This window comes from Pseudonaja textilis, chromosome 3 (assembly GCF_049901715.1).
Source record: "Pseudonaja textilis isolate UNSWEBS1 chromosome 3, rPseTex1.2, whole genome shotgun sequence".
NCBI lineage: Eukaryota > Metazoa > Chordata > Lepidosauria > Squamata > Elapidae > Pseudonaja > Pseudonaja textilis.
Window position 1 is genome coordinate 21,181,933 of NC_141992.1, and position 21,143 is coordinate 21,203,075.

At 38.3% G+C, this 21,143-nt stretch overlaps 1 protein-coding gene and 1 long non-coding RNA gene across 2 annotated transcripts in view; one reads left to right on the plus strand and one right to left on the minus strand.

Moving 5' to 3' along the window:
* The window catches only part of PEDS1 (plasmanylethanolamine desaturase 1), a 27,580-nt gene continuing 6,437 nt past the window's right edge, over positions 1-21,143 (plus strand). Inside the window, exons 1-2 of the mRNA XM_087929004.1 lie at positions 1-2,688; positions 12,796-12,915. Coding sequence (XP_087785130.1) covers positions 2,331-2,688; positions 12,796-12,915 — 478 coding nt within the window. The 5' untranslated portion in view covers positions 1-2,330. The remainder of the gene's footprint in view (positions 2,689-12,795; positions 12,916-21,143) is intronic.
* Positions 14,356-21,143, minus strand: part of LOC148126026 (uncharacterized) — a 10,689-nt gene continuing 3,901 nt past the window's right edge. The window contains exon 3 of the long non-coding RNA XR_015742695.1: positions 14,356-17,708. This is a non-coding gene — a long non-coding RNA (uncharacterized LOC148126026). The remainder of the gene's footprint in view (positions 17,709-21,143) is intronic.

The following is a 21,143-nucleotide window of genomic DNA, read 5'->3' on the forward strand; positions in this document are numbered from 1 at the left end:
TATGTAAGACAGAGCATTTATTTGTTGAGATTTGAAGTTGCCATTTGTTTGACCATTCTGATACATAGTCGAGGTCTTTTTGAAGGGTATCAGTATCGTCTGTGATGTTGAATAGCTTTATATCATCAACAAAGAGAATGCAGTTGCTCTTAATATGTTCACAGAGGTCATTTATGTAGAGTATGAAGAGACTTGGTCCTAGAACACTGCCTTGGGGGACACCACTGTTGACAGGTACAGAATTTGATAGGATGCTCCCAATTTTGACCATTTGTTGTCTGTTTGATAGGAACTATCCAGTTATGCAGTGTCCAGATATACCGTAAGATTTTAGTTTTAAGAGTAGTTTGTTGTGTACCACTGAATCAAAGGCTTTACAGAAGTCTATATAGATCATGTCTATTGCTTTGCCCTGATCGAGTTGTGTAGTCCATATGTTTTTGCAGTGTAAGAGTTACAGATTACAGGATAGTTTTTTCCTGAAACCAAATTGTTTATTGGAGAGTAGGTTGTTTGTCTCTAAGTGGAGGATAATGGATTGGTTAATAATTGATTCCATGACTTTCCAGGAGATGCAGCATAAGGAGATTGGTCTGTAATTTTCAGCTAGGCTGGGGTCTCCCTTTTTGAAGATGGGGATGACTGTGGCTTGTGACCATAGGTTAGGCAAGGAGCTGGTCCTGAAAGATTTTTCAAAGATTATGCTTAGAGGTTTAGCTATGGCAGTGGATAGCTTTTTAAAGAAGTAGCCACATATTCCATCCGGTCCAATAGATAGAGATGGTTTTAGATTGTGTAGTGTTGTTTCAACGTTGTCTTCTATAAAATCAATATGTATTAGATCACTGTAGTTGTCTGTGGTTCGGCTAGGAAATACTGGGCATGATCCATTGCTGTTTACAAATACTGAGCCGAAGAATGTGTTAAAGATGTTGGCTTTAATAGTGTCGTTGTTGCAGTCTTTACCATTAGGTCTTATCAGGGGTGGGATGGACCTTGAGTCTTTTAGCTTGTTGTTTACAAAATTGTAAAAAGCGCAGGTGGAATTGGTGCATAGGTTTTCCTCTTGTTTAATGTGATAATTGGTACATTCAGTCTTTATCTGGTGGCATAAATTTTTGTATCAGCTTTTGAAATTGGCAATGTGACCAGATTTGTTTTTCCGCCAGAGTGATCTCTTTTTGGATTGAAGCTTCCTTATTGTTATGGGTAATCTGTTTTTTTTTTTGGTGCGGGGAGTTGTTGTTGGTACATATAGTTTGATGACTCTTTTGACTTCAAGTAAAAATATGTTGTAATGGTCTTCAACAGTATTGCATCCAGTGAATAGAGATTGCCAATCAAGGGATGAGAGATCATTGTCTATAAGATCATAGTTGCCTTTTTTGAAGTTATAACTGGGGATTACATCATTGTGTTGATTTTTGTGTAAGCGTATGTTGAGACAAAAATCAATCATATTGTGGTCACTGCTGGAAAAGGGTTCTTTAGTTTGTATTCCGTAAATTAAATTCAAACTATTACAGAAGATGAGATCGAGGCAGTTGTTTAGTCTTGTTCCAGTCCCAGATTTGTAACAGCATTGTAGAAGGTTGCGTGTATGGGTTCAGTTGTACATTCATTTAGGGTCCAGTCAATATGAGGTAGATTGAAGTCACCAAGAAAGATAAAAGCGTGTGGGCAGGATGCTTCCCATGTTAGTAGTGTATTTAGCTTGTTTACATGTTCGATGTCATAAGTTACCGTGCTGGATTTTACTGCCATCATGAGCCGTCCAGAGTTTGCATTTCAGATCAGCGACCACAAACATCTATTGAATGAAGAAGTAAAGAATAAACTTCATTAATTCCCAGGGAAGGCACCCCCCTCCACCCTCAAGTAACATTTGCAGGGTTTTTGTTCCCTACACCACCGTGCAAAATGAAATGCAAAGCACGACTACAGGGCAACGCGCTCAGATTTTTCCATCCCGATTTTGCCGCGGCCTCGCCCTGAAGCCCGGCAGACGTCCAGGATCTAATGCGCTCGCCGCCCACCACAAGCCACCCTCACGGGAGCCCCACGGCCGGGCCCGGAGCGGTCCTACGTGACCCGCTCAGCGTCGCGCGCAAAAACCGCCCTTTCGCCAGCCAGGTGGGCGGAACCGATGGGCTACGGTTCGGGCGCTCGCCTCAGTAAGGCTGGGGCGCTTATTGGCTGAGCCGAGCACGCGCGGATTGGCCGGCTCCTTGCCGGAGCGGCGTCACTCTTCCTGACGCCTCGTTCGGCAGGACTGAGGGGCGGCGAGAGGCGAGTGCCAGCTGGCTGGCCGTGGGGCGGGTTGTGTCGCGATGTTGCTCTCGCCGCCGCCGCCGCCGCCCTCGTCCCTGCCCTGTGGGCGGGCGGCAGGCGGCTCCCCTGGCCTTGGGGCGCGAGCGGCCGGGCCGGAGCTCCAGAGGGAGGCTGCTCCCCGACAGCCGCCCGACGAAGAAGGGGAGCGAGGCCGCGCCGGAACTATGCCCGAGTGCACCCCGCTCCGGACGGCTGGAGCCGGCTCAGAGCCGGCCAGGGCGTCGTCCGAAGCGGAGGCCGCTGCGTCAACTGCCCAGGAAGAAGGAGAAGCAAGAGCAGCAGCAGCCGAAGACTCGTGTCCCCGGTGGGGACCCCAGCACGCGGGAGCCCGGGAGCTGGCTGAACTGTATTCCCCCGGTAAGGAGGGACGGGGGGTGGGAGAGACTTTCAAAGGGTCCCTCGCCCGTCCCGGTGGGCCCTGGATAGTGATGCGAGGCTGTTAACGAAAAGTGGCCCGGTTCGTCCATCTCGTTCATCCTTCTCTGCCTCTCCTGGGATTATTGCGCACTTGAACGGCTCCTTGAAACACATTGCCCGGGCAGGTCGTCGGAATGAGCCTTTATAAGGGTTGAATCTGCAAGTTGAATCTGCAAGTTAGGATTTAAAACAGTTGACTTTGTTCACAGGCTTTAAAAAAAAGTGGCGCTGAGTAGCTGATGTCGGATATGTTAGGATCCCTTCCTCATTTCCGGATCAGATTTAGTAAATCTGGAGAGTAGGATCTTTTTAATTCAGTTAACGCTGCCTTAGCTGCAAGCTGGCTACGGCCCTGGGCCAAGCAGTAAATCTAGTCTTAAAAGAGGACATAAAAAGGTATGGGACATAAAATAAGGGCTGGGCCTCATCTACAGTTGTTGTCTTCTTGTTTTAACCTGTTTGTTCAGGTATTTGGTTTAAGAATGTACAGATAATATTTCTTTTCTTTTTCAAGTCAGTAATGGGTGAGCATCTCAGGTTGTCCTTACAAAATCAGAAAACTCATGTTAAAATACTTGGAGGAGCTTGGTTTGTCTTCAGCTTCCTATTTAATGCACTCTGGGTTTCCCCTTATGAATGTACGAAGTGGAACCCTATTACTTGTCTGGAATGGAAATTGCTGAAAATTTCAAGGGAGTAGTCAAAAGCATACCACAAGATTAAAGTGGAAATCCACCTTCATGCTGTTGTCAAGAAAACTTCATGATCTGACTAGAAATCAAACTCTTTAAGACAGTTTTCCCTCTTAAGAGTTAAAGCAGTATGCTCATGTTGGCAAAATGACTTCTAGCAAAATAGCCATGCTAATCTATGTACTATGGATTCATACATCTTGCTAATGGAAAAGCAAACTCTACTTTATGTCTTATAATTGACATAAGATTGTCATAAGATTGTCATCTTATGATTGTCTCTGTTTGTCATCAGTTGGGGTGTATTTGGAAATCATGGCCTAGTACAAATCAGGACATCCTATGTGTTATAAAATGATTGTCATCTAAGTCCCTCTGTTTTTGTCCGTAGATTCTCTGAAGGTTTGTCCAAAATCCAGGGCATTATAGTTTGTAGAGGAGTGTCAAACTCAAAGCGTCACGTGTTGTATTGTGACTTTTTCTCCCTTTGCTAAACCAGGGGTGGGTGTGTCTAGCGCATGGCACATCTGGCCCATGGGCCGCAAGTTTGACACACCAGTTGTAGAGTATTAGCTTTATTTCAAACAGCTTTTGTTGGTTACAAAAAGCTGCACATTTTATTCAAACATTATGCCATTCATTTTAAAATTTTATGCAATTTATATGCAACTCTAGCCTTTGCATAGTACAGTATGCCTTTCAAGATTAATTGAGTAACTCAATCATTTCTCTTTTGGTGAGCAGTTAAAAGATCAAGCTAGAAACCAGGAGATCATGAGTTCTAGCTCTGCCTTAGGCACAAAGCCAGCTGGGTGACCTTGGGTTAACCTTGTTCAAACCTAGAAAGGAAACAATGGCAACTGCTTCCGAAAAGCCTTGCCAAGCAAACTATAGGGACTTGTCTAGACAGTCTCCAAGAAACGGACATGATTAGTGGAAGGGGGAGGGGGAATCTCTTAAGTAAATATATTTTTCTTCCTTCTCCTGTCCCCAAAAAGTTTTCCTTAATGATTGTGGCAGAAATTGATACTATAATCTGTGCTGTATACTATTTTGACTCCTGATGACTATGTGGACAGATGGATAAAATTTTGAAAGTGATTTGCAGGTATCTTCTTTCTAAGGTTGAGAGAAAATAGGTCAAAATCATTGAACTATTTTTAATGCCACTCTCTTCTTGTTTTAAACCAGCATCTTTAACCATTAGGCCAACTGACTCTTTTATATAGTTCTTCTGGGTTATATAAAGTACATTATACATAGTTGGTATCAGTTTAGCATGAGAAAAACAGGAGCATGTGGGTAGTCTTCCTTCTGAAAAATTACTGGTTCAAAATTCTCTGTCAGCACAACAATCATATATGCAATTTGATAATCTGATTCAGCCATAATCATTGCATCTGGCCGCATGCTTTTTCTCATAAACCTGAGTGCTGATTCTATTGGGAAATTCTTATCAGTTTCAGAGCCAGTTTGCTGGGCTAGAAACTGCACAGCTATGATTAGGTTCTAGTGATGCTTCAGGCATGAAAGCCAACTGGATGACTTTGTGCCAATCAATTTGTCTCAGCCCAACCCACCTCACAGAGTTGATGTGAGGAAACTAGGAGGTAGGGGTGTATATGCCATCTTGAGTTAACAAAAATGATAATCTAATGAATGAGCATTAATTGGAGTGTCCTCCAAATGTTTTGAACGACAACCCTCAATAGGGCCAGTCTACATAAAGTAATAGTTGAAACTGAGATACAGAAAATCTAGGTCATCCAACTCCACAGCAATTCTGAAGTTGCACACAATATTAAAAATAATGTAGCACAACAATAAAGGAAAAAATAGTAAATGCTCAAAAAGAATAAAACCAACATCTCAATCATACATCATTCCCACAGGGAGCCATCCATCCAATCTAATTCAATATCTGGGATAGTCTGGGATAAATGCCAGATTTTAAAGACCTTTTTGAAGAAGGCTAAAGTAGAAGCAGGGTAAATCTCTGGGGTGACATTGTCCAGAGTTATCCTTGATTCAGATTATATCACTGGGTCAGAAAAATTAACCTTTTGGGGAGTTATCAATATGTGGCATAAGATATAGTAGGGCTAGGTAAAGTCTCCCCCGCACATGTGTGCTCGTTGTTTCTGGCTCTAGGGGTGGTGCTCTTCTCTGTTTCTAAGCTGAAGAGCCAGCGCTGTCTGAAGACGTCTCCGTGGTCATGTGGCCAGCACGACTAAATGCCGAAGGACACGGAATGCTGTTACCTTCCCACCAAAGTGGTCCCTATTTTTCTACTTGCATTTTTACATGCTTTCGAACTGCTAGGTTGGCAGAAGCTGGGACAAGTAACGGGAGCCCACTCTGTTACGTGACGCTAGGGATTCAAACCGCTGAACTGCCAACTTCTGATGAACAAGCTCAGAGTCTGAGCCACTGCGTCCCTTACAGTAGGGCTAGTAGTAGCTAATAATAATAATAAGCATGCATATTCAAAATCTTGTTTGGATCCATTCAAAGATAGATTTCGTCCTTTTCTCCTTTCCAAAGGCTTGAATAAGCATTTTAAGATAATGAAGGTTTGGCAGGCATGTAATATAGAAATCTGGAAAACTTCAGAGATAGCCTTTTCTGTTCTCTACAGGGTTTAAAAATAGAAAGCCAGAAACAAAAATCAAATTGGTGGATGGGATCTGAATCAAGCAAGGATTATGAATCTTGTACTACAAGTACTGTAAAAATGGATTGTAAAATGTCGCCCTTAAGTCTTTTCATTTGATACTTGACCTGACACCTAATGCTATAAAAATGTTGGCTCTCTCCTTCATTCAGGATATAGCATGTGTTTCCACATGGAGTGCATGTGTGATTTTTGAATTGCTTTTCTCTCTGCTTTGAAAGGTAACACCCCAGTCATCCTACATACCAATGAATGAAGCTTATTCATGCAAAGTATCAGCTGAACTGCTTGGTTTAATCTGGTTTATTAGTTCCTTGTCTTAACTGGTAAATGTTCAGTGTTTAAGTAGCAATTTTTCAAGTTTGAACTTAATTTCAGTGTGTAAGACAACCTTATCTGTTTGCAGTTTATTCAATTCAGAAACACCATAGAAGCTGTTTGATGTATTTGGTCACCTGGCAAGTCATAAAATATTGCAGAGCTCCCCAGTCATAAAGTATGCTTTGGAATACAGATGTTTAGAGCAGAATCACATTCTTAACTCTTAACATAGCCTTTCATGTCAATTTGGCATTCTTCAAAAGTTTAAAATTCAGGTCCATAATCCAGCATTGTCCCAGTAGTCTAAGACTATAGGAGTGATAGTCTTTAACAGATACAGAAGGTGGTCGGTTGAGAAGCTACAGTGGCATGTCTTGTGTTTTTGATTGCTCCACAAACAGCTCTGATGAAAAAGATAACATATTTTACTGTTAATTGAGGATTCAGTAAACTGCTTTGTCAAAAATATCCTCTGGGACATTTTTGGTTTTTATACAAAGAGTTTTTGTTCTCTTACTTAAGGCTTCACATAACAATGCTCACATGTAAAATCTCTTATTACTACTTGGCCTCGTGCAAAATCCAAAGACAGATGTGTGAATGAATCATTGGCAGTGGGACGTTTTGGGAGGTTTGAAATATATTTAATTTTAACAGCTCTAAACTACCATTAACTTCATTAGAAATCCTCAGGTTCTAACATTACAGTGTGAAAGAGAAATATTGGTACTAATAGAATAAACTATTTGTAGTTCAGTGTTCTACTGTGGAGTACTTGGTGCTCTCTGTCCTTGGTTGTTTTCTTGCAAATGTTTCATTACACAACTAGGTAACATCTTCAGGACTAGAGGGAGTTGGGTTTGCTCTCTGTTTATATACAGTGGCTTTCATATCAGTATTGGTGGGAACGTTGTTTTCTTTTTAGCTTTTTGATTATCATGAAGAAAATAATGCTCCCACTAATTAGGTAATGAAATGTCTGCAAGGAAACAACCAAACTCAGCACTAGAAATTCCAAAGAGGAAATATTGACTTATTTTCCTCATACCATATATCATTCTGTTATGCCTCCGGCATGTCCTACCTTATTAGTATTTTTTAAATATCTGAATCCAAATTGTAATATTTCCATATACAAAACTTAGTTCTAGATGGGAAGAAGGCGGAGCCTCCTCGTTGACGGATGGTAGATCGCAACTCTGCGGCTATGGTCCGTGCTCTTTCGTTGGAGAGCCCCAATTATTATGATTAGGGGCTGAAGCTGCCTTGGAGGGGCGGCGGAGTAAGGGGAAGCTGCAAGCCAGGTTGAGAGGAGCCACATCTCCCCCCCCCGGGCTTGGTCTTTTTCCCCCCAAAGACAACTGCAGCGGTGGTTTAAAATGGCCACCCCGAAGAGGACTCAGCTGGATTAAGATTTGTGCAGGAGGGAAGAAAGAGGTGGATAACATCTGAACCGGGACAACTGGGCAATACAACTAAACAAAAGTACCCCAGGATTAAGGTAACATGGAATGTTTAAGAAAAGAAAAGTGAGCGGCGAAATTACAAAGGGACAGAGAGAAAAAATGAAAATATTTTTGACAGCTAACCGGGGCTTCAAACTGGGAAAGGAAGAAGCTGGAACTAAAGATTTAACAAAATTGGACTAAAATATTTTGGGAATAAACAGGCATAAAATAAAGCTGGATTTAAGATTGTCAAAAAATAATAATAATAATAGAGTTTACAAATTCGAGACTGGACTGTGCTGGAATATTGAGGTTCGAAAAACCCTAAATAAAAAAAATAGGGGAAAAAGGTGAAGACTTTGTATAATGGAGAGTGTCACCTTTTGCCAAAAACTTGAGCTCAAACAAAAAGGAAAACATCCTGTTTCTGAATGAACTTGTGTGGATATAACATCACAGAAATATTGAAACAAAGTAAGAATCTTAGAAAGTGAAAGCAGAACTAGAGTAAAGAAAAAAGCAAGGAAAGACTGACTGTGGGATTGATTGATGTTTTTGGTATAGACCCTGGGCTGGAATAACTGAGAACTTTAGAAAATTGAAAGAAGAAAGAAGGAAAGTAAAAGTGGTTTTTTTGTGGACTTTAACGATCATGAAATATGAATATGTAATGATGATATCTCTTCGGGAATTAAAAATGGAACTTAAAAATATGAGAATTACTACAGGAAAGAGGCGAATCACTTTGCTCTGTGTTAGAAAAAATGGAAATGGCGATTGAAGAACAAGAAGAAAGAGCGTCAGAGGAGGAGGAGTCGACTCAAGGAGAAGACATTTTAAATAGACAATTAACACAAAGAACACTACAAAGAAGTTGGGAAATAAGGAAAGTTAAAAAGTTGAGACTTAAGAAGGCAATCAAAAGAGGGAATACCTGTGAAGTCAGGAGAGGCAGACAGACCCAGCAGAAAAGGGGAAAGGAAGATATTAAGAAAGAGAGGGATATAAACTGGAATGAGAAAAGATATGGGGAAAAGAGGGGGAGGAGAAGCAGTAAGAAACAGGTGCATGAAATAAAGAAATACAGAAATAGTAAAATGTTGAAAAGAAATTGTTTTTTCAGAGATAATGGTTGATGAATTAAAAAGGGGATTCTGCAGGGTGACAAGGGGTAATAAGAATATTTCTGCAATTACCTATACTTTTTTTGGGGGGGGGTGTTAAAATTTGTATTAATCTAGAATTCATAAAAAGAATGTGTAATGGAAAGGGAATATGACAGACTAAAGAACCAGCTAAATTAATAAGTTAATATAGACTATTAAAAGCAAGGAGAGACATTGGTAACTTTATTATTATTATTATTATTAGGCAAACACATATTGTTTATATTTATTTTTAAAATAAATATTAAAGGATTATATTTGAAATAATTGAAATGAAACAAAAAGATGTTTCGATTGGGATTAATGAAAGAGGCTAGAATTAATGTGTTTGTTTCTCTCCTTACTGAAAATTTGGAATGGAAAAGGTAATAATAGAATTAAGTATGCATATATGAATGTATAATTGCTGTCATATTTGTATGTAAAGGTGATGACCCAGAAATATGTTGTCCACTAAAAAGAGATTTTTGTTTTTAATGTGAAAAACTGAATAAAATTTGTTAAAAAAAAAACAAAAACTTAGTTCTAGACCAGAGGTAGGGAAACTTGGCTCTTTTATCACTTATGGACTTCAACTCCCAGAATTGGCCTACTGGTTTTTTAGTTGTGGGGGAAATCAATTTTTGACCGGAATGGGACTGTTTAATATACAAATGTAGGACATATACATTTGTATATTAGATTTGTATATGTCCCATTCAAGTCAAAAATTGATTTCCCCCACAACTGAAAAACCAGTAGGCTGGGGATGGGGAACCTTTTATGGCTTACTCAGGAATTCTGGGAGTTGAAGTCCATAAGTGATAAAAGAGCCAAGTTTCCCTACCCCTGGTCTAGATAGACCATTCTTCTCCAGTTGGCTGGGGAATTCTGGAAATTGTAGACCTCATGAGACCTTAAAATGATTAAGATGGAGAAACACTGTTTCGAGCCACTTGATCAATGTAACTGTTGCCTTCTGTACTGTTTCTTACCCTTGATGGGATCCCTTTAGAAGATCCATACAATGTTCAAAGTATGATCACATCATAAATAATGTAAAAGCATTATAATAGGTTGGCAATTTAATTTGGAATTTCTAATTACCCCCAAATGCTATTTAATTTATAATTTCTGCAGGAAGTGCCCATGAGGTCTGAATTTTTGGAGGGCTGTGTTGGGCCTATAGTTAGCATGTTATTAAGCAAGACAGTTTAAGTTAAGAGAGCCAGTTTGGTCCAGTGATTAAGGCACCAGGCTAGAAATCAGGAGAGTGAGTTCTAGTCCCACCTTAGGACACTAAGTCAGCTGTGTGGCCTTGCAACCTGTATAATCTTGTTAATGTTTTGCCTGATGTATGGATGAAAAAAATATTTGGTGCACTGACAGATATATCTCAAGTAGATTTACAGCAAATGTGCTTCCATATTTCTTTTTATGTAATGTATTCTTTTCCTGAATGCGTTTAATTTTAAATAAAAATCCTTTTTATTAAGGATTTTTACAATGATAAACGATAATACAAACTGAAATCAGGAAGGCCCCAAAACTGAGTGTAGAGGAGTGCTGCGTGCCCCTCCTATGCTCTGTTTTTTTTTTTCTTCCTGAGCCCCAGGTGAGCCTTCTGGGAGCAAAAACGCCCCCCAGAGGCTCCCCTGAGGTCAGGAAGGCCCCCAAAATGGGGTGGGAGTGCAAAAAAAGCCACACCCACCAAATCACCTGCCCACGCCCACAGAACCGGTAGTAAAAGTTTTTGAATCCCACCACTGTAACAAACATCAAATCATGTTACTAACTATAAATTACATTAATCTAGGCACTTTCCAGTTAACTTCATTCTTATACATAAACAATTCTGAAACTTTAGTTTCACAGTAAGGTGTAGTTGATTTAATTGATTCTAATTTAGGATGTTATATGACTGTGTTCATTGTGCATTTTAAATCTTGATTTATGACTTAATGTATTATGTAAGCCCTGTTAATTTATTCAGTAAATTATAGTTTAATCAATGCTTGCTTAATATGTACAGAACTAGTGTTTGACTTGAAATGGCAGGATTACTTTCACAAGGAGATTGAGCATAGTTTCCTTTGGGAGGTAAAATATAAGTGCCCTGATGTTTTGAACATCTTAATTGTTCCTTGTGGACTTTAACATATAAAGTCTTCTGTTTAGGGTGTGATTGCTTCTCTGCAGAATGTTAACTTTGATGTCATGAATACTGAATTAGAATAATAATAATTTCACATATACTTTAAAAACATATTGTCAATCTAATAATTATGCTTTGTCCTACATACTAGAGCTATGTGGGTTCCACAACCTGCTTCCACAAACCCACTACTTTTGAATTTTCTTTTTCCATTTGAGAAAACATAGTCACATACTGCAAGATGTAGGCAGAAGAACTGTGTGTACCTCTCCCTGAGATAAGGCTAGCATTTATGCTTGCTGAAGTTGTTGTCTTTGTATAGTTTTATAAGCAAGGAGAATTCAGAATTATGGGAGTGCTTGATAAAATATTTTGATCACACAGAAGCCAAACTGATCCAAGTGCTGAGATCATTCCTACATTTCATTAACCCAACTTTTTAAAAAAACGAGTATTTTTGACCTATTCAAGTAAAACATAATGTGCCAAGTACAATATTTCAAATATGGATATAATTAAATATTCATATAAATCCAAAATGGGCTTATTCAGAAATAAATTACTAAGAGGACAAATTTTATTTACCATCTACAACTTTTAATGGAAGATACCTACATGAAAAAGTGCCTGCCAGCTATTTCTAACAGAAATTAGGGTAAAGTCTTGCTCATCCCTTTTTAAGCAATCAGCAGGAAATATTTTAGGCCAGAAAGAGAAGTGGTGTACAGGTAAACCTTGATGTACAACTGGTCATTTAGCAACCAGTAGACCTTATGATAGATTCCCCCAAAGCTATATATGATCCAGTTTCAAAGTTGCAGTCACTGCTCCGTTCTCTGTAGTCATTATGACCAACTGTAGGGAAGCTGCAGTAGGCCCCTGCCTATCCTATCCTATCCTCCCCACCCTACCCTCTTCACTGGGTCCCACAGGCCTTGGGCCTGCTTCCCACTCCACTGGGTCCCACACCCTCCCAACCCTCTCACCTATCACAGACTTACCTTTGGAAGAACTCTGTAGCTCACAAGCAAGGAGGGCAGGCCCAAGCCATGTAGCCATCGAGGAGACAAAGGTGAATAAGCAAAGTGATTGTGGTCTTGCCTCCCTTAGCAATCCTCATGGCTTGTATTGAGGACTACCTGGTATCTTTTCCTTTAAGACAGGGGTGTCAGACTCAAGGCCCGGGGTCGGATCTGGCCTGTGGGGTGCTTAGATCTGGCCAGTAGAGTTGCCCTGGAAATAGCAAAGGACCCCAGCCCACAGTGCCTCTGGCAGCAAAAATGGTCAGCCCTCCTGTGCTCCATTTTTGCAGGCAGAGGGTTGCAGGAAGCCGTTGCAGTTGAAAATGGAGCTTAGGAATCACAGGCGCAGGCACTCCAACATAAGTGATCCACATCCACCCTGGCCACACCCAGTCCACCCCTCCCCCAGGTCAAACATAACCCTGATGCGGCCCTCAATGAAATCGGGTTTGACACCCCTGCTCCAAGACTTTCATATTAAGTGTTAGTTAAATGTCACTGTTTTAATACAAGCAGAGCAAAAAGTACCATGCTTTAAATTATGATGATGGTGGTGATGATGATGGTGATGATTATTATTATTATTACAGGGAAAAGGCTTCAGGAATGGATTAGTGTCATCTTATGTTTCTCCTTGATGTCTTTCAACTTCTACAAACTTCTCTTTTGCCTGAGACTGGAGCATGCCTTCTCAATTATTGTTGGTATATGTAAGTATGCATTAGTTTTTATGCAGGTTGCCATATTTTGGGAGTAATTTCTGTGCTTATCTATATGGTTCTTTTATCCATTTATATTCTGAATTGTGCTTGTATTTGTGTTGTTTCCTTTCTCTTGACATAAGCAGCAGGGTAAAAATGGATAAAAACTTAATCAAAAGTGCCCTAATTAGGCATAATATTTAAAAGCATAAAGTAAAAGCAATATGATCCAGTACATTGGATTTTGCCCCCAGAGTATTTCTAGGAGAAATGCCACATTAAAGCTATGTGTGTTGTCCTATATAAAGGAAATGAAAAACGGAAGGTGAAGATTTGTTCATCTAATATACAGTATTTATTCCATACCCTTCAATAATATCTTCAGAATAACTTAATAAACTTTTAAGACTTTATAATCATTGGCAGCCACTCATAAATATTTCTATGTAAAATGGGATCTCAGTTCTATTTGTTACTCAGAGTGGATTAATTTTTCCTCTTGAACGGAATGCCTCGGTCTTTCTTTTTAATCTGAATCTAAGGCCAAGACAAATGGGTTGTTCCATAGACCTAGCCAAGGAGATCTAGATTTGCTCCAACTAAGAGTTTTGTACTACAGAAACAACACAATTCTTATAAAAAAAACCCAAAGATAATGCAGTTTGCTTTAAAATTGACTGGAAGCTTCTTCCAAGTTATAATTTGCCCAAAGCCAAGAGTATCTTTGAGAAGGATATACAAGCTAAAGAAAATCTTAAACTTCTATGATCTGATTTTTATTTAATTTAATTTTAACTATTTAACTTTATTTTAACTATTTGTATATTTTATAGAGTCAAATAAATTGAACATGGAAATATAGTTAAAATCTTGCTTTATATTGAAATATAAAACTTCTGTATCTGAACATTTTACAGATACAGGCCTGGTTTATCATTACCTTATTTCTGTTCTATCTGAGCAAACTATTGAGTAGGATGTTGTCATCCAAGATGGAACACTTTCAGAGAAATGTCACACCAGTTCTGGTAAATCATTTGCTTATATACACGCAGTCCATCTCAAATCAAGTCACCTAGGAGCAGCACTTGGTATCTGGTCTTGTCTGACTTAAAGTGGTTCTTTAGATTATCCTCAAACTTAAGCTCAAACTTAAACAATAAAAAGAGGATTTTTGTTCAGATGAGTTTTGGAAGTAACAAGGACTTATAAATTACTTAATTGCTCAGAAGTACAAATGATTGCTAAATTAAACATGCATAGTTTTAAAAATGTGAATACCTGTTTAGTATAGTGTGGGAAGCAGGAAAAAAAATTACCCTATTTTAAATATATACTGATTTTTTCATAGAAAAGGAAAGGAAAGGAAAAAGAAAAAGTCCAAATTTAAGAAATGTACAGATTTATTTGAGCTTCCTTTCAACAGATAATTACATTATTATTGTCCCTTTTCCTTTTGTAAGTATTTTCCAACTCTTCGCCTCTTTATTTAGTCATCAATTGATTTTTTTTTCTTTCAGCAAAAAAATCCATATAACCTTTTACAATTAAAAAAAAGTTTGTTATTTGAACTAGAAGGTCGGTTTTCCATTTCTGCAGATTCTAACATTTTCACAATTCATTCCTGCACTGTGGGAATTTCATTATTTTTTCTATTGTTGTACATAAAAGAAATTTTCTCCTAAATTATGACACAGTTTGAATTTAATAGCTGTTAGTCACATTCTGCCTCAGATATACATCTCTATTTTATATCCAAATTTAGTAGCCCTTTTTGTTATGCTATCTTTAATCTATTTACCTCCCAAATCTTAACAAAAATGTATATATTTTCCTATTATCTATTCATAATTTGTACATAATTCCAATTCCATTTTATATTTGTCAATTCCATTTGCTTTTTTATTCATATTGAACCTTTCCTTAAACTGCATCTGAAAACCATTTAAAAATATGTGCTTCTGCAGTCAATTATTTTCTTGACTTCATTTTAATTTCTCATTAAACCATGCCATTCCAAATCTCAAGTTACGATTTTCAGTTCTGACATTCTATCATTTGTCAAACAGAACCCATTGCTTCATCCAAACCAAACAGGCTTGAAAGGTACAAATTAATGTTAGGCTGTCCTAACCCTTCTCTTTCTTTTGCCCTGGGAGTTTTATATTTAACCCTTGGGTTCCTGCCCTGCTGTACACATTTGGATAAGTCTTTTTGCCATTATTTAAAATGTGCATCAGTTTTCAAAACTGAAATTGTTCAAAATAGAGACATCCTTCTAGGTCATATATTCATCTTTATTAGAATATAGATAGATAGATAGATATATGTTATTCAGCTTTGTTCCGGTATTTTCCCACGTCATTGTAACTGCTTTTAAAGTTGTAGCAATGTTTCGGCAGAATCTCATCTGCCATCATCAGGCTTCTGTATATATGTTGCAACATTTCCCACATTAATAAATCTTTCTTAATTTCATTCTACAAGTTTTCTGAAATAACAAAAAAGTTATGTAGGATATGGACACAGATATTTTACTTTTTTCTCAGGTTCATTTTGATCTTCCATTCACATACTTTTGCTAATATTTTAGTTCTCATTTCTTCAAATGGGAGAGAGAGATATCTCACAAACAGGACAAATAATGGTCAGTAGTGAATTGACTAAACCTTATGAAATACAAAAAGGAACAAAACAAGATTGCCCATTTTTACACCATTGTTCATTTTGGCTTTGTAAGTTCTTACTAGAAATGTAACACAAGATTAAAATTTTACTGGGAGATATATAATTTCAGAGCATTTGGAGAAAGTTTGGTTTTAGTAGTTGAAAATCCCTTGGAGGGAATAGATATATTTAACGGAAAAACTGAAAGAATTTGTTAGCTAGAATTAGCCAGATTTTAAATTAAGAAAGAGAAATTATCCTCATCTACCATAGTTGTAATAAAGTGGCAAATATTAACAACTTCAGAGAAGCCACCGCTTGCATTTCAAAGGTTATATTGAAATGAAACGGTAGTAAAAAAGCACCTGCCTCCTGAGCAAAGTGCCAAGCTCCTGAGATAAGCTGTTTGTTCTTCATGTCGTTTGTTTAATTTCTCTGTCCTGGGGGCTCAATTAACTATTCATTTTATTAGTAACTTAATACAATCTTTTTCACCCACACTATGAAATTGTGCAGAAACTCAGTTTGCAGTACAGGTAGTCCTAGACTCACAACAGTTCATTTAACGACCATTCAAAGTTACAACGGCACTGGAAAAAAGTGACTTACGACCATTTTTCATACTTATGATTGTTGCAGCATCCCCATGGTCACATGATCAAAATTCAGACATTCGTCAGCTGACCCATACTTATGACGGTTGCACTGTCCCAGGGTCATGTGATCACCTTTTGTAACCTTCTGACAAGCAAAGTCAGTGGGGAAGCCAAATTCACTTAACAACTGTATTACTAACTTAACAACTGCACTAAACAACTGTGGGAAGAAAGGTCATAAAATGGGACACAATTCATTTAAGATACATCTTCCTTAGCAACATACATTTTGATCTCGATTGTGGACTATCTGTATGTCAAACCTGTCCCAATCGGCCCCTCAGGAAAGCAAGACCCTTAAATCTATTGAGTTGACTAAAAAAATTTTTTTACTGAGAGAAATTGGATGAAGTCAGGCGGAATCTGAAGTCCCCATGCAAAGCACAAAGTAATTCTTCCTGTTTCCCAATCCCAACTCCCCTGGCCTGGTAAAAACTAATCGGAAGGAGTCCATTCCGTCTTGGGAATTCCCTAGTTCCCAAACAGCAGAAGCAGAAAAATCCCAAGCACACCATTTCCATCCACCTCTCCCCTCAGCACAAAGGCAGTACCCTAGAGCAAGATGGTGGACCTGGCACTGTACTGCACTGTTGCGCAAATTCCCTAATTTTCAACTACATTGTGCCAAAAAAGTAAGAACAGTAACTTCCAGGTATTTCCTTTTAATTGTCTCTGTTCATCCTGTTCCTAGAAGCTAAGATTATGTACTTAAACACCTGATGCAGTAATAGACATTGTAATGGCAGAATTATATTTTCCTTGTACAAGTATTTATAAATTATAAATGCTTCAGAGGAACCATAGTTTAACAAAGAGATCTATTGATAAGTTTGTGTGTTCCAGTTCTTACAATAAAATGTTATATCTGCATTCATTTTCAATACTCCATTGGTTTTGAGAAAATATATAATTAAAGTTTTCATGCACTCAATTACAAAGTCTTCAACTCAAGTGGGGCATATATTTTAGCTGTTGTACTGAATCTGTGCCTAATACAAATAAGAGCCATAGAATCAATTTTTATACGAGGGCTGTCCACAAAATAGATTACGTTTTGCGATAGAAAAAAAACAAAGTGTAGGAAAATTTTTTTATTATATACACTTGAAAGTGACACTTAAATACTACTTTTCAACATATTCACCGAACAAATTGAGGCACTTATCATAGCGGTGAACAAGCTTTGTAATTCCATTGTCATAAAATTCAGCTGCCTGAGATTTGAGCCAGTCAGTCACGCCTGCCCACAGTTCCGTGTCGTCGTCCAAGTGCTGTGTTCCAAGCCAGGTCTTCATCCTCAGAAACAAGTGGTAGTCGCTTAGTGCAAGATCGGGGCTGTAGGGCGGATGAGGAAAAATCTCCCACTTGAAAGCATTCAGGACTTCTCGAGTGCGATTTGCTGTGTGTGGTCGGGCATTGTCATGCAAAAACAAAATTTTTGAGCTTAACTTTCCTCTACGCTTGTTCTGAATTGCTTTTCTTAGTTTTTGCAATTTAATTTTATAAATTAAATACATAGGAAGAAGAAAATCAAAGAAATCAAAGAAAAAGCAAAAAAAGTGCAAGAAAAGAAAAAAAGTTGAAGAAAAATAGAAAAGAAAAAAGATATAAAAGAAGTGGTTTCCGATAGTCTACACAGTAGTTATAAGTACAAATATATTTTCACCTCTTTCTAAAAGTTATGTTGTATCACTTTTCTTTCTATAATCTATCCTGCTCATCAAAACCTTAAAACACCAATTCACCATCAGTACACAGATTTATTTTGCCCCACACAGTAAATGTTTGGGGAGTATTTGGTTCCAAATAGGGTTTGTGACTCCCATTCAGGGCTCATCTTGGCATGACTCTTGTTTCTTTTTAACTCATGCAAGGATAGTGGACAGCTAGGAAACACAAATCCTTGGAGAGGGAAAGCATCCATGGGAGAAATTGCTTCCCATTCATATTCTTTTTCAAGCATAAATGACTTTCAAGATTTTTGGCAGAGGACTCAACACAGTAGAAGAATGATGGAAGTGAGGGTGAAAGCTGGTGATCAGTGTTCTAGAAATCTTGCTAGATTGGATTTTCTATTGTAAAAAGACGTACAGTTGATACAGGTAGTCCTTGACTTACAATAGTTCATTTAGTGGCCATTCAACAGCAATGAAAAAAGGTGACTTAAGATGGGCTTAATAGTGGTCGTAAGTAGAGGACTACCTGTATTTGGACAAATTTCAAGAATTATCTTTTGAGAACAGTGCAGACACTTTGGTACTCAGCTGCTTTCTGATGTGCCATACCAGATCAGCACTCAAAGAACTCCATTCCTTTCTGTTCCTCCACAGAAAGGTGAAGCATTTATGACATCTTCAGAATTTAGCATGTGCTGCTCTGTAGGTAGCTTGCCTAGAGCTTCTGTTTTTCAGAGGCTACTGGAATTGATGTTGCAATACATTCCAAGCAGGCAGGACTAAAAGCAGAGGCTTAATCCGGAAGAGGATTTAGAAAGCAGGAGGTGTCTTGTTTAGAACAAGATATGTTCCTGTAACTTCGTCCCCTACTCAGCTTTTATGAGTGTGGTGGCCTCATTCCTGACTTTGCTCCTGCCTGATAACATAGCTGTTTTTACCCTTTCCAGTCATCTGGAAAGTCGTCTGTCTCTTCCCAGTTTTGGGGTGTAACCTTTCCCAGCCATGTGCTGCCAAAATAAATTAGACTAAAGCTCCTGCGACCCCCAACTTCATTTTCCTGTCTTCCCTTCAAAGATTGATGGTAGCTTTGGCATACTTCTGGAATGTTTTCTCACGTAGCACTTAAATATTTCCACAAGCGTTAGCAAGCGACAGGAATCTGGAATCCTATACTTCAGGTGTAGTTCCCAGAACTACCGTAATTGGTGAGAATATGACTGACCAAACCAAATTGTGTCATAATTCCATTTTGGCATCCTGGGTTCTGTTGACTTTGTTTATGTTTGCTAATATCTGATTGCAGGATTTCATAGTCACCTGAACTGCTCTGCAGAAAGCTTATTAGAGTGGATTCCGAGATTTTGTAATCTCTTTCCATTTTTACATCACCTAACTACATGCAAGGCTTCGACAAATAGTGACACATGAAACCATAAATCAAAACCTAACAAAAGAAGTATGTGGCATTTATAGTCAGGGGAAAAAATCTGCTCTAATAAAATCATATTTGCAGCCAATGTCATATATCTTCTTTTTCAAGCATGTTTGAGCCCCAATCCTGGTTTTGAAGCCCATGTTTACACTTCATCTTTTACTCAAAGCATTCAAAACTATTATATGCTTTGTCCTTCAGAATCATTTTAGATTGAGAAAAAAGTATTCAGTCTGATACGATTCTGTGAGGAAATTATTTTCTATATATTTGTATTTGTGCATCCCCTTCTTGTGATGGGAATCAAAGGACCTATAAAAGTTTGGTTCACAAGGTCTGCTTTAGATGCAGTGGCCCCCTTCAATGGGAGTGGGGAGTTAACCAGGTCTGCTGGGCTTTATAAGGAAGCAGTCCAACTTGTGGTATTCATTTCTTCGGATTGCTAAAGTAAACGCTGTATATAGCTACAAGTAACCTCTTATCGCCTTGCCTCTTTCCCTAATCTGGAGTTTTGCTAATTGGGGAATAATCATCTTTCCTATGCCCCAGTTAAGTAGCCTAATGGAAGAGAAAATTTTGATCAAAAGCCATGTTTGTATTTTTTCATTTCTGAAATTGAAAACAAAATCTAGAGTCTTCACACTGTATTAGGCCCAAACTAAATGGACAATTAATTATGTGAAGGCAGGAAATTATATCTTTGAGTAGTGACATTTTAAAATCCACCCATTGCTATGCATCTGTCAGCCTACAAGGAACTTTCCAGTAACACCTGCTTCCTTCTTGAGATGAGTTGAGCTGCTAGGAAGAGTAAGTTTCATAATGACTAGTCCAGGGCTGTCCAACTTTGGCAACTTTATGACTTGTAGACTTCAACTCCCAGAATTCCTAGCCAACATGGATAGTTGACGTCTGCATGACTAAAAGTTGCCAAAGTTGGACACCCCTGGACTAGAGCACTTTATTTTATTTTAAAAGTGATGTGTTTGCTGACCAATCTGTGGTTCTATTTAGTTTTCAAATTTTTAGTAACAAAATAATTCTACAATATGAAGATGGCTGATGGCTGTTTATGACTTTTGAAGCAAATAGCTGCATAGTGATCATTTGTAATCTGGACTTCAAGACTTCAACACACACAGAGACACAAAGAAATGATAAAGGGCAGCCTGGTATCTTACAGAAGCTGAAACAAAAGATTCCTTTCCACATTGTACTTTTATTTTGTAACCCTCCCTTCTTTTTCCTGATAGAGCCATTTAATAAATCCTATTTTGAGTCAAATGACCTGCTTAAAACTTTAGACTATTCTGGTTTCTATTCTCTGATCAAAATCTGACAAATTGTCCTTAAAAAGCAAAGAATTACATTAGTATTGTAGAATTCTTGGGCTAGATCACAGTATAAATCAGCTACTTGGGGAATCACATGAGCTCCAGCCCTTTGGTCATAGGCACTGCTATGGTTGCTGGGGAATTCTGGAAATTAAAGCCCACTCACCTTCAGATTGCCAAGATGATGAAACACTGCTGCATAGTTCAAAATGAACACTGTGCTACTTTGTTCTTGAAGACTTACATGCTTTCATTTGGAAGAGGTTCTGTATAATGTATGTATACATACTAAGGGCAGGATAAGTGCTTTTAAAAGTTTTTAAGATCCTCCTTGAGATAAACCTAGCAATTGTTAATCATCTTGTTTGATAATGGGTGGCCCGATTCAATTAATACCACATTTCAATACCTCCCAATAGCTCAGTGATTTATTTCCTGCATAGTACGCTTTTTCAACAAACCATGTATTTTA